Source organism: Prorops nasuta, unplaced genomic scaffold, assembly GCF_024137725.1.
Source record: "Prorops nasuta isolate Cenicafe-Biocafe unplaced genomic scaffold, Cenicafe_Pnas_1.2 PNAS00019, whole genome shotgun sequence".
Lineage (NCBI taxonomy): Eukaryota > Metazoa > Arthropoda > Insecta > Hymenoptera > Bethylidae > Prorops > Prorops nasuta.
In genome coordinates, this window is record NW_027116816.1 from 2,740,371 (window position 1) to 2,750,157 (window position 9,787).

Sequence of the window (9,787 nt, forward strand, 5' to 3'; positions counted from 1 at the left end):
AAAATCGACACAACCGGACACAAATGAATCCTGGAGTAAGGGTGAGCTATTAAGTTGACTTAGGCGGTAGGCCCGGTTCCACAAGCCTTGTTTAAACTGGATTAAGTTAATTATGCTATATTCTATGTGACATAAAATGTAGCAAGATTAGCTTAATCCTAGTTTGAACAAGACTTCTGGAACCGAACCTAAAGCCGAAGTGGATAGGGCCACTGCCAGGGCCCAGGCCCCAGGGGTTGATCCGTCGCTATAACACGGCCAAATACGGAACTAGGGAGTGAAGTTAACTGAAAGGTCGACAAATCAATTTAGCACAGAGTTCTAACCTATAATTTTTTTACTTGAGCTTTTAAAGTTTTAAGGGTTATATGTTTTAATTGTTGGTTTAAATAGAATGCCAAAATCTTCCTTAATGATAATTTGACACGTTTTTATAACGTTGGTCCTGACATTGGTTCATATTTGTTTTAAGCATTTTAATTGACTTTTATGGAAAATGTGCAGACTAGATTTTATCAGACTTCCTACAAAAGAAGACTCCTTAGTCCTTAGTGTCCTTACTTACGATAAATAATTAAAATCTTTGTTCGAGAAATTATCGATTACCGAGTATGACGTTACCTGGAATTGGAGTTTTTGGGACAGGAAGCCTCGTGAGGATACTAATTCCATTTTTGAGAGAGAAGGGCTTTAGAATTCAAGCGATTTGGGGCAAAACCATAGCAGAGGTTTCAGAAATTGCAAAAGATTTGGAAATTCCATTTTGTACAAGCAAAATTGATGACGTTCTCCTAAAAAAAGATGTGGATCTCATTTTTATTATGTGCTCTCCAAGTTGGCATTCACAAATTGCTGTAAAAGCTTTAGGCATAGGAAAACATGTAGTATGCGATAAACCAGCTGGATTGAGTCAAAATGAGGCCTTAAAAATGGTGCGAGCTGCTCAATATTATCCTTCTTTAATAAGTATTGTTAATCATAGTTTAAGATTTCTCCCAGCATTTGTTCATATGAAAGAAGCATTGGAAAATGACTATCTACATGGCCCTGTAACTGTAATTGAAGTTAGAGTACACATGGGAAGCTTACTACACAATGGTTCATAGTCTTTATTTAAAGTGATTAAAAATTTTCAAAGTTTTTGTGTAACAAGCTTTTTTTTCAGGTTATGATTGGTTGTGTGATGATACAATGGGAGGAGGAATTTTGGCACTTGTTGGTAGTCACATTATAGATTTAATTTTTCACTTAGTTGGTCAGAGAGCTTCTAGAGTTCATGCTGTTGTGAGAACCTTCACACAAACTACTAAACATATTAATGGCATAAGGCATGTGACAGCTCCAGATTTCTGTAGTTTTCAAATGGAATTAAATAATGGTGCTTTGGTAACAGCAACTTTAAGCAATCATTTGCAAGGACAACTTTCACAAGAAATACTAATATGTGGAGGAGGGAATCACCTTCTTGTCAAAGGAGATAATCTTTATGGTTCTCAAGGAGGAAAAGAAGAAGTTTTATACCAGGATATGGAAAATATCAAAGAGATTAGTACAGTGACTGCTGAATCTATCCCAAGACCATATATTAAAGGACTTAAAAAAATGATTATTGCACTTAGAGAAGCTTTTCAGTCTGTTGAAGATAAGAAAGGCTGGGTGAAAGAGCCTGTATTTTCTGCTTCTACTTTTGAAGATGGTCTGTATGTACAAGCAGTGATAGATGCCTTAAGGCAAAGTAGTAAACATCGTGAATGGGTTAAGGTCAATATTTTAACTGAAGAACCAGATCCAAATCCAATTTTAAGTGCAGCTGTTAGAGCTACTGCTATATCAATTTAAAACGTACAATTTATACCCCCTTGTGCAAATTAACAAGATGTTGAACTATTAGCTGTGTGTAATTATTTTAATACAAGGCTTTAGGATCAAAATAATACTTAAGTACAAGCTTAGACTTAAGCCTAATCTGGTTGTGATCATACAGACTATGTATAATTTTATTCTAGTTTTTTAATTAGTTGTCCATGACATAACATAATTATTTTATTTAATATATCAATTACCTATTAAATCTATTTAGATTTATCAATTAAAATATGTTAAATCTTGCTCCTATTATAATTAATAACAAAGATTTAATACTGATACATAATGTGTATAATTATTTATTTATTTTAAAGAGTAAGTGGATTTTTTAATACTTGAACTAGTTTATAATACAGCATGTGATATAACTAACATTTTATTGAAAATTAAATATTACAGAATAAATTGGTGGGGACTTATTTTTGAAAAGTTACTGAGAAAACAGGCGTTGTCTTCCAGTTAATCTGAAAATCAACACAATCAGACAGTTAAATAAACAAATGGCACATTGCATGTTACATGAACTATATATTTATATTTGGTTATTTCAATTTCCAGGCTAACTGGAAAGCAACTAGGTGCATCAATTTTGCCAAATTTTAATTGATTACCAGAAGTCAATTGCCAATATTGTAGGAAAAAGCAAATTACGCCGTTGAGAATGATTTAATCAAAAAATCATTTTAATAGGACATTAAGAACATTAAGCTGCCCAGACGTGACTCTTTCATTTTAAGAAAAAGGACCTAAATAAAAAAAAATGTATTTTTAATTAATTACTAAAAGCGATGTAAACATCAAATCGAAAAAGCAGAATCAAGTTTAAAGAGATTTGAAAAACAAATCTAAAAGGTTATTACGCTCGAAATGAAATAATTGATATTTTGGGCATAATTTGTTTTCTAAAAAAAAAATGTTTACCAATACTATTTTAAATTTTGTCTTAACTTTCGTAATATAATAGAAAGTAACTATAGTTCCTTAGAATTGGCGCTACTGATCACCTTTCTTTAAAGTATGCAAGAGAAATAATTAATTTACAATAAATAAGATCTTTCCTTCAAAAATTAAGAGTCACGTATCTACAGGCAAACCATAAAAGTGTTCTGTAAAAATTTCACATTGTCTTCATTTGTAATAAGGGGGAGTAATTTATACATTCTTGTAGAGACGGTTTCTCGCTTCAATCGTCTCTACTCTCTAATTTCTCGATCTACAGCTTATGTATGTACAATTTAAATGCTCTACTAAAAACTTAGGGAAAAGTAAATTACCAACAAATTTCTTAATACAATAATCTGAAATCTGTACCGAACATTCTTTAATTATAGCATAGTCTAAATCTGCACAACTCTTTGTTTTCGGAAATGCACTTTTTTATTTGAAGAAAAAAGCATTTTCTATACTGCCTAAATATATAGTGATGGTATATTTTTTCTGCTACAAAAGTGATATTTCCAATATTAAAAATCCTTTTCATTAAATAACAAAGAGTCACACTAATTTAGATTAATGTAAAGTATGTTCTATACAATTTTCAGATTATTCACATGAAAAATGAGATATTAAGCTGCGTTTATGAACCCCGGAGATATTCCGAAATAGTGTTACCAGAAAGTCTATTTTATAAAAGAGAACAAACACATTTATTTAAAAGATAATAATATAAAAATCATTATTTATAAAAATAAACAGTGGTACAGATTTGTAGAAGAAAAGAAAATATTTTATCAAATTTAAAAGTTCTCTTTAAAAGTGATATTCTGGCAACTTCGAATTATTTATTCCAAAAACTGTTTAGCGAATCAATGTATGGTTAACGGAAAGGTAACAATTAATTCACTGTGTATTTCTTGGAATTAGAATTCGGAGCGATTTCTCGAATCATGGGGCTATGAAGAATTCTAGGGAAAGCTTTGTCCGAGCAAGTTTTGCCAATTCTCTAAACGAAATCAACACTACAGCCCCAAACTCTGGATAGTGTAGGTATAGATATACATACATATGTGTGTGTACACGCCGGAAAAACCCTATGTTTAGATATGTATGTGTCGGTAGTGTCGGTACGTCGGCGGTCGGTATTTGGTATCACCTCGGTTCGGTGTTTTGTAGTACATAGGAGTGGGGAAGAGGAGGAAGGAGGGCGTTGACATTTAATCAAAAGAGTAAGAATAGTAATTGTTGTCTCGTTTTGAAGTATTATTGCAATTTCTTTTAAATAATTGCTATTTATAAGATAATAATAGCTATGTCGCTTAATACATCAAAAAATAAAGACTCTTTAGTGGCTGCTTGGCAAAAAGTTGTGGATGATAAATCGTCAACCAATTGGTAAATATATAATCGATAAAAATCATTTTTATCACAAAATTATCAGATATATTTTAATCTACTATTTTAATAGTAGCAAATTATACATTATATTTTATAAAATTATAATACTTGTATGTTACCAATTTATTTATGGGTTTTACTTAATTTATCCATACCATCGTCATTTAAATTTTCTTAATTAAAGCAAATTGAAATTACAAACTATCTTAATCATTTACATAACATATAAAATTAACCAATGTCAATATATACAGGGCCCTTTTTGGCTATGAAGATCAAACAAATGTTTTGAAAGTTGTTGGAACTGGAAATGGGGGATTGGAAGAATTGATTGACCGTTTAAATAGTTGCTTCATTTTATATGCATTTTGTCGAGTGGTTGATATAAAAACAAGCTTACAAAAATGCTTACTTATAAATTGGGTAAGATTGATACATAAATATATTTGTTCCAGCCAAACAGGCTTAGTATTATGAATAATTTTGCAGCAAGGTGAAGGTGCTCCCATAGTGAGAAAAGGAACATGCGCAAATCATATCAGAGATGTAGAGAAATTATTGAAAGGGGCACATATAACAATAACTGCTCGATCAGAGGATGATGTAGAAGTGGATTTAATTATGGAAAAACTAGCACGTGCTACAGCATCAGCATTTAGATTTAATGAACCACGCACAGAGAATGATGGTCAAACTGGACCTATTGGCACAACATACCGTAGGTATGTTACTTTTTGCTTTTTTTATATATTACATAATTTTATTTTGTTTTATTAAATAGTTGTCTTGTAGAGTTATTCCAGAGCAGGAAATTAATACTATGGAACGAGATCAATTTTGGAAAAAAGATGAATTAGAAGAAAAAGGAAGAATAATTAAGGAAAAAAATAAATTGGAAGAAGAGCGTAAAAAGTTAGAAGCAGAAATCAGAATAAGAGAAGAAAGAGAAGAGCTATTAAGAGAACAGCAAGTATGCATATTAGAATTAATAAAATTTTTAATTGTTAAATAGCATATTGTTTACAAATATAATTTTTAGGCTTTGGCAAAAGAAAATTCAATTGCAAGGTATAAAGAAGCGGAAAAACGCGCAGAGGAAGCAGAGAATTTGCGCAATCAAGTTTCAATGAACCAACATTTCAATAATGATATCGAGGATGATCATAAATCTCGGAGTGAAGAGCTGCGAAGACAGCGTAGTAAAGAAGCTCAACAGTTGATAGCACAACGAACTATTAATGCAAGAGCAATATTTGAACAAAATTCTGCTGCTGGGCAAATGAAATCCTTAAACCAGCAATATCCTCAAAAAGGAAATCACGCGGAAGCTGCACTAAAAATTATTCCAGAAAGTAAGAATATTGAACCTGTGGTTATTAAGTCTGAAGAGAAAATATCTACCGAAAAGCATAAGACTGTTGTTGAAGCTCCATCTAAAAATAGTAATAACGCAGTATCGCCTGTGCCAGCTGTATCACAAGTCACGCAAGTAACTCAAGCTACACTAGTTTCGCAACAAGCGATACAAGAAGCGGTAACAAATACTCAAGAAATTGATCAAATAAAAATAATGCAAAATGAAACTACCGAGAATGAACTTTGCAATCAACTAGATGGTACATATTTATATTTCGATCCAAATAATGAAGGAATGAAGGCAAGAGCCTTGTACGATTACCAGGCAGCTGACGATACCGAGATTACTTTTGATCCTGGAGACATAATTACTCATATAGATATGATTGATGAAGGTTGGTGGCAAGGTCTAGGACCTGATGGGACATATGGACTTTTTCCTGCTAACTACGTCGAAGTGATTGAATCATAATAACGTACGCATAATATTGTCAGTGATTTACCACGTCATAAAATGAAGTTTATCAATTCCCCATCTTAATTCTTTCGTTAATTTTCGTTACGAAACGTAATTAGATTAATTAGTAAATTAATAGTTAATACATCTTCATTAAGTCTTGCACGATTATACAGTGATAATATAGCATATATATAACGAGTTAAAGATAGTTGACTGATTACGTTATCAAAGTGTACTTATTCAAATATAAATAATTTTTTAAAATTTAATTCTAGCATAATACGTTGATATTATGTATTGTTTAATACATAGTCGGATGCGGCGAAAGCTAGTCAGTCGCATACCCTTATCAGTTTTTTAGTCTTACCTTTCCAATGGTTTTCGCCTGGCTTTTTCGACATCACCGCAGCCAGACATATCGATCTTACCTAAGCCTGCCTGAGGTGTCTGACTGTAGCGAAAAAGTTAATGCCAAATGAACACCAATGGGAGGGTAAGGCTGAATAAGTGGCAAGGGTACCGACTGACTAGTTTCCGCTACATCCGACTTTACACATTTGTTTGTAAAGAAATTTTGAATGATCAAAGCGACACTGGTGGAAAGCAAATTTCACACATTGAATGCAATAAACTTTTTATTTTACTTGTAAATTTTTTTTATATAATTTTAATCCTCCTTTTTCTTGATTCAATTCACTTCATCACAGTAATGTCTGTATTCTATAAATAAATTAAAGTCATCTTCGGAAATTTGAGTTCTGTCCTCCTGTCGAATTACTGCCAACACTACCACCACCACCACCACCACCCCCATTACCTCCACTACCACTTCCACTATTGCCACCAGCGTGACTTAAAAATGCTAAGTGTCCTTTTGGACATTTATTTGCGTAATGTCCTTTTGTACCACACTTATAACATGTAACTTCCTCAAGTGGTTTTTGAGGTCCCCGTGGGGGAGGTCCATTATGCATGTTCATATGATGATGAGACGAATGAGTACTTCCTTCAATTTCCTGTCTAACTTGTGCTTCTCTAACATCGGGTGGCATTTTATTACAATATATTGCTTTGTGACCACTTTCACCACAAAAGTGACATGTAATCATCACTTTTTTCCCTTCTTTTGGTTGCATATCCTGCACTGCTGGAAGCTCAAATCTTGGACTAAAACATTAAATAATGCATTATATTAAGTTTTATTATAACTTTAATGCATACTTGATGCATAAAATACTTACTGCATAAATTTACAATTAGAACCTTCAGGACAAAAGCCAGCTAAATAAGCCATACACAAAACTCGACGTACATGTCTATGCCGGCATAATGGACCATGCCGACAAAATCCACGATCATACCAAGGGCAATCCCTGACTTTAGTTTCAGGGTCAATGTGTAAAAAAGGGCATTCTTTATTATGACATGCATCTGAAGAAATTTTAAAATATACTTGGTATTAGTACATACATTATTAAGTTTGCTATAAATAACACTTAATTATATATTCAAACATTAATTATACTTACTGAATCTTGAATAGAAATAACATTCTGGCATTTTGGTCATATCATATTCATGTAAAAATTCACATTGGTCTCCTTTTTTGCACAAGCCTCTTAGCCAATGTTTACAAACAATTGTTCTATCACCACGGACATGTCTAAATGGACAAGAAGCTCCTTTAACACAAGTTCCCCTTGGATAAAATTGGCAAACTGCTGCAATTGATTCTATTAACATAAAAATTTTTATAGCATTATTTTCATTTCTAATGTTTATTATTATATTAAGAACGTAGGTAAAAAAACTTACTATCCATTCCAGTAAAAGGAAGTGGAAGGGCTCCATATTGTTCGTCTAATGCAATTTCAATATCAAATCGCATATGTTCTACGTTTGCTACTATGCACTCCATTTGTGCTATTTCCCAGAAACTTTGTTTACAGAGATGAGGGAAAAGATTGCTTATGGACGTTTGCGCGGCGTGCACGCGCACGAGTCGCCGGAATACAGTTAATACTTTACTACCACCCTATGAAAAATAATTTTGCTACGTAAGGTTGGCATGGTTTAGGACAAGACGTTTTATGTAGATGGCATGCGACACCGCTATTTTGGCCTAGAAATTTGTCGGGCAAAATATGTATAGCCCATTACCAAGGAAAGGTGGGAGAGGACGAAAAACTGATGAGTTTAGGATCGATTTTCATTGAGACGTTAAAAATTGTTTTTTTGTTTGGAATAGAAGGCTGTGTGAAACTGACAAAAGCGCGGCGCCATATTACCTGCTTGTGTTTGCCTACCGTTGTGGCGCGTGGTCAACTCTTGTAATATATTTGATAAATTACTATGGCCGACAATCAGGTAAGCACGTCCTGTTAATTCAATATTTTCTTATTATTTTCCAATATTTAATACAACAGTGTACCGGGAAGGATTAGTTTTTAATTAATTTTCTTAAAACCTCTAACCTTCTGCGCTAGGAGCAAAAACCCGAAGCCGGTCCAGGAGACGCGAATTCCGAATACATCAAGCTTAAAGTTGTTGGAAATGTAAGATTCTAGAATTCATTAAAATTGTGTTTTTCGGAGTATTTGTCTCGAAATCATTCTAAAAGTGTTGTGAATTTTTTTCAGGATAGCAATGAAATACATTTTAGGGTAAAGATGACTACTCAAATGGGTAAACTTAAGAAATCCTACAGTGATCGAGTGGTTAGTTTTTTTTCTTATTGTTTACTAATTTCTTTTAAGTAATATTCGTCCGAAAGGTTAAATTCTTGTAGGCTTTAATTTTTATATTAAGCATTTCAAATAAATTACTAAATTATAATGTTTATATGTACTGCATTAAGCTTCTTTATATTCAAATGAAAGTTTTTACCAAAGAATTTAACTTTTAATATATTGTAAATAGTGCACATTTTAAGATATTTATAATTGAACTTATTTCAAATCAGGGTGTCCCCATGACTTCATTAAGGTTTCTTTTTGATGGAAAAAGAATAAACGATGATGAAACACCAAAGCAGGTATGACTGCATTTTTAAATCCTTCAAATTTAGATTCAATTTAACTCTTTTATTGAAAGATTATTTTTAAAAATGTCTTTTATTACTTAATTGAATATGCATTTTGAAGAAAAAATATCTGATGTGTGAACGTATGATTGTATTTCAGCTGGAAATGGAAAATGATGATGTAATTGAAGTTTATCAAGAACAAACTGGTGGTTTTTACTAAAGGCATTTAAAAATTACAACATACATTTGGTTTTTTAATCTTTAAAGTGGGAGTGATTATCATTAAAAGTTATGGACATCAAGATTATCAATATACATATATATATATTTAAAATCTTTCTGTAATTTGATTTTCATAAAGTATTTCAAATGCGCAGTTCTACATTCCTAAACATGACACATGGGCTAGCCGCAATTAATTTTTCAAAATGTTTCATCTATACAAAATTTAATAGTTCTTTTCAAACATTTGCCTGCAATAACAAGTCAAAGATGCAATTATGCATTTACATGTTTCTGTAATTTTTTTTTAGACTCAATAAGTAACTTGAAATTTTAATGTAAAAAAGGGTGAATATACTTTAATATAAGTTTCAATTAAAAAAATTATTGCAGTTAATTATACCTGTAATAACAAAACTGAAATTAGTAGCTTTATTTAAAATCTTCCATGTAAATAATGTGGATGCCTTTTAAAATTAATTTTTAAATATTAACCACTTGCAAAAACCAAAATTATTTTGTAC

The 9,787-nt window shown here is 32.0% G+C and overlaps 4 protein-coding genes across 4 annotated transcripts; 3 read left to right on the top strand and 1 right to left on the bottom strand.

The window, feature by feature from the left end:
* Nucleotides 1–61: 61 nt before the first annotated feature.
* LOC136780645 (glucose-fructose oxidoreductase domain-containing protein 1) lies at nt 62–2,206 on the top strand. The gene is made up of 2 exons (XM_066739162.1): nt 62–1,098; nt 1,166–2,206. The coding sequence occupies exons 1-2, from the start codon at nt 612–614 to the stop codon at nt 1,837–1,839; spliced, it is 1,161 nt and encodes a 386-aa protein (XP_066595259.1). The 5' UTR covers nt 62–611; the 3' UTR covers nt 1,840–2,206.
* Nucleotides 2,207–3,921: 1,715 nt separating this feature from the next.
* Abp1 (Actin binding protein 1) lies at nt 3,922–6,766 on the top strand. The gene is made up of 5 exons (XM_066739112.1): nt 3,922–4,197; nt 4,455–4,623; nt 4,690–4,922; nt 4,993–5,170; nt 5,240–6,766. The coding sequence occupies exons 1-5, from the start codon at nt 4,115–4,117 to the stop codon at nt 6,026–6,028; spliced, it is 1,452 nt and encodes a 483-aa protein (XP_066595209.1). The 5' UTR covers nt 3,922–4,114; the 3' UTR covers nt 6,029–6,766.
* Clp (Cleavage and polyadenylation specificity factor subunit 4) lies at nt 6,739–8,024 on the bottom strand. Its single transcript, XM_066739113.1, has 4 exons — nt 7,832–8,024; nt 7,546–7,749; nt 7,258–7,447; nt 6,739–7,183 (listed from the first exon to the last, which is right to left on the bottom strand). Exons 1-4 carry the CDS (start codon nt 7,932–7,934, stop codon nt 6,754–6,756), a joined length of 927 nt encoding a protein of 308 aa, XP_066595210.1. The 5' UTR covers nt 7,935–8,024; the 3' UTR covers nt 6,739–6,753.
* A 232-nt stretch (nt 8,025–8,256) lies between these two features.
* On the top strand, nt 8,257–9,631 carry LOC136780620 (small ubiquitin-related modifier-like). The gene is made up of 5 exons (XM_066739114.1): nt 8,257–8,383; nt 8,503–8,571; nt 8,656–8,733; nt 8,979–9,050; nt 9,199–9,631. The coding sequence occupies exons 1-5, from the start codon at nt 8,369–8,371 to the stop codon at nt 9,259–9,261; spliced, it is 297 nt and encodes a 98-aa protein (XP_066595211.1). The 5' UTR covers nt 8,257–8,368; the 3' UTR covers nt 9,262–9,631.
* The last annotated feature ends 156 nt before the right edge of the window (nt 9,632–9,787 follow it).

What these genes read in the sequence shown, in the direction of transcription:
- Abp1 (XM_066739112.1), top strand. Translation starts at nt 4,115, where the DNA reads ATGTCGCTTAATACATCAAAAAATAAAGACTCTTTAGTGGCTGCTTGG. An exon ending in AATGCTTACTTATAAATTGG is followed by an intron (nt 4,624 to 4,689) that starts GTAAGATTGATA and finishes ATAATTTTGCAG; the next exon opens with CAAGGTGAAGGTGCTCCCAT. An exon ending in AGCTATTAAGAGAACAGCAA is followed by an intron (nt 5,171 to 5,239) that starts GTATGCATATTA and finishes TATAATTTTTAG; the next exon opens with GCTTTGGCAAAAGAAAATTC.
- Clp (XM_066739113.1), bottom strand. Translation starts at nt 7,934, where the DNA reads ATGGAGTGCATAGTAGCAAACGTAGAACATATGCGATTTGATATTGAA. An exon ending in TTATTTCTATTCAAGATTCA is followed by an intron (nt 7,448 to 7,545) that starts GTAAGTATAATT and finishes AAATTTCTTCAG; the next exon opens with ATGCATGTCATAATAAAGAA. An exon ending in TCTAATTGTAAATTTATGCA is followed by an intron (nt 7,184 to 7,257) that starts GTAAGTATTTTA and finishes TTAATGTTTTAG; the next exon opens with TCCAAGATTTGAGCTTCCAG.
- LOC136780620 (XM_066739114.1), top strand. An exon ending in AATCCTACAGTGATCGAGTG is followed by an intron (nt 8,734 to 8,978) that starts GTTAGTTTTTTT and finishes ATTTCAAATCAG; the next exon opens with GGTGTCCCCATGACTTCATT. An exon ending in ATGATGAAACACCAAAGCAG is followed by an intron (nt 9,051 to 9,198) that starts GTATGACTGCAT and finishes ATTGTATTTCAG; the next exon opens with CTGGAAATGGAAAATGATGA.
- LOC136780645 (XM_066739162.1), top strand. Translation starts at nt 612, where the DNA reads ATGACGTTACCTGGAATTGGAGTTTTTGGGACAGGAAGCCTCGTGAGG. An exon ending in GGGAAGCTTACTACACAATG is followed by an intron (nt 1,099 to 1,165) that starts GTTCATAGTCTT and finishes CTTTTTTTTCAG; the next exon opens with GTTATGATTGGTTGTGTGAT.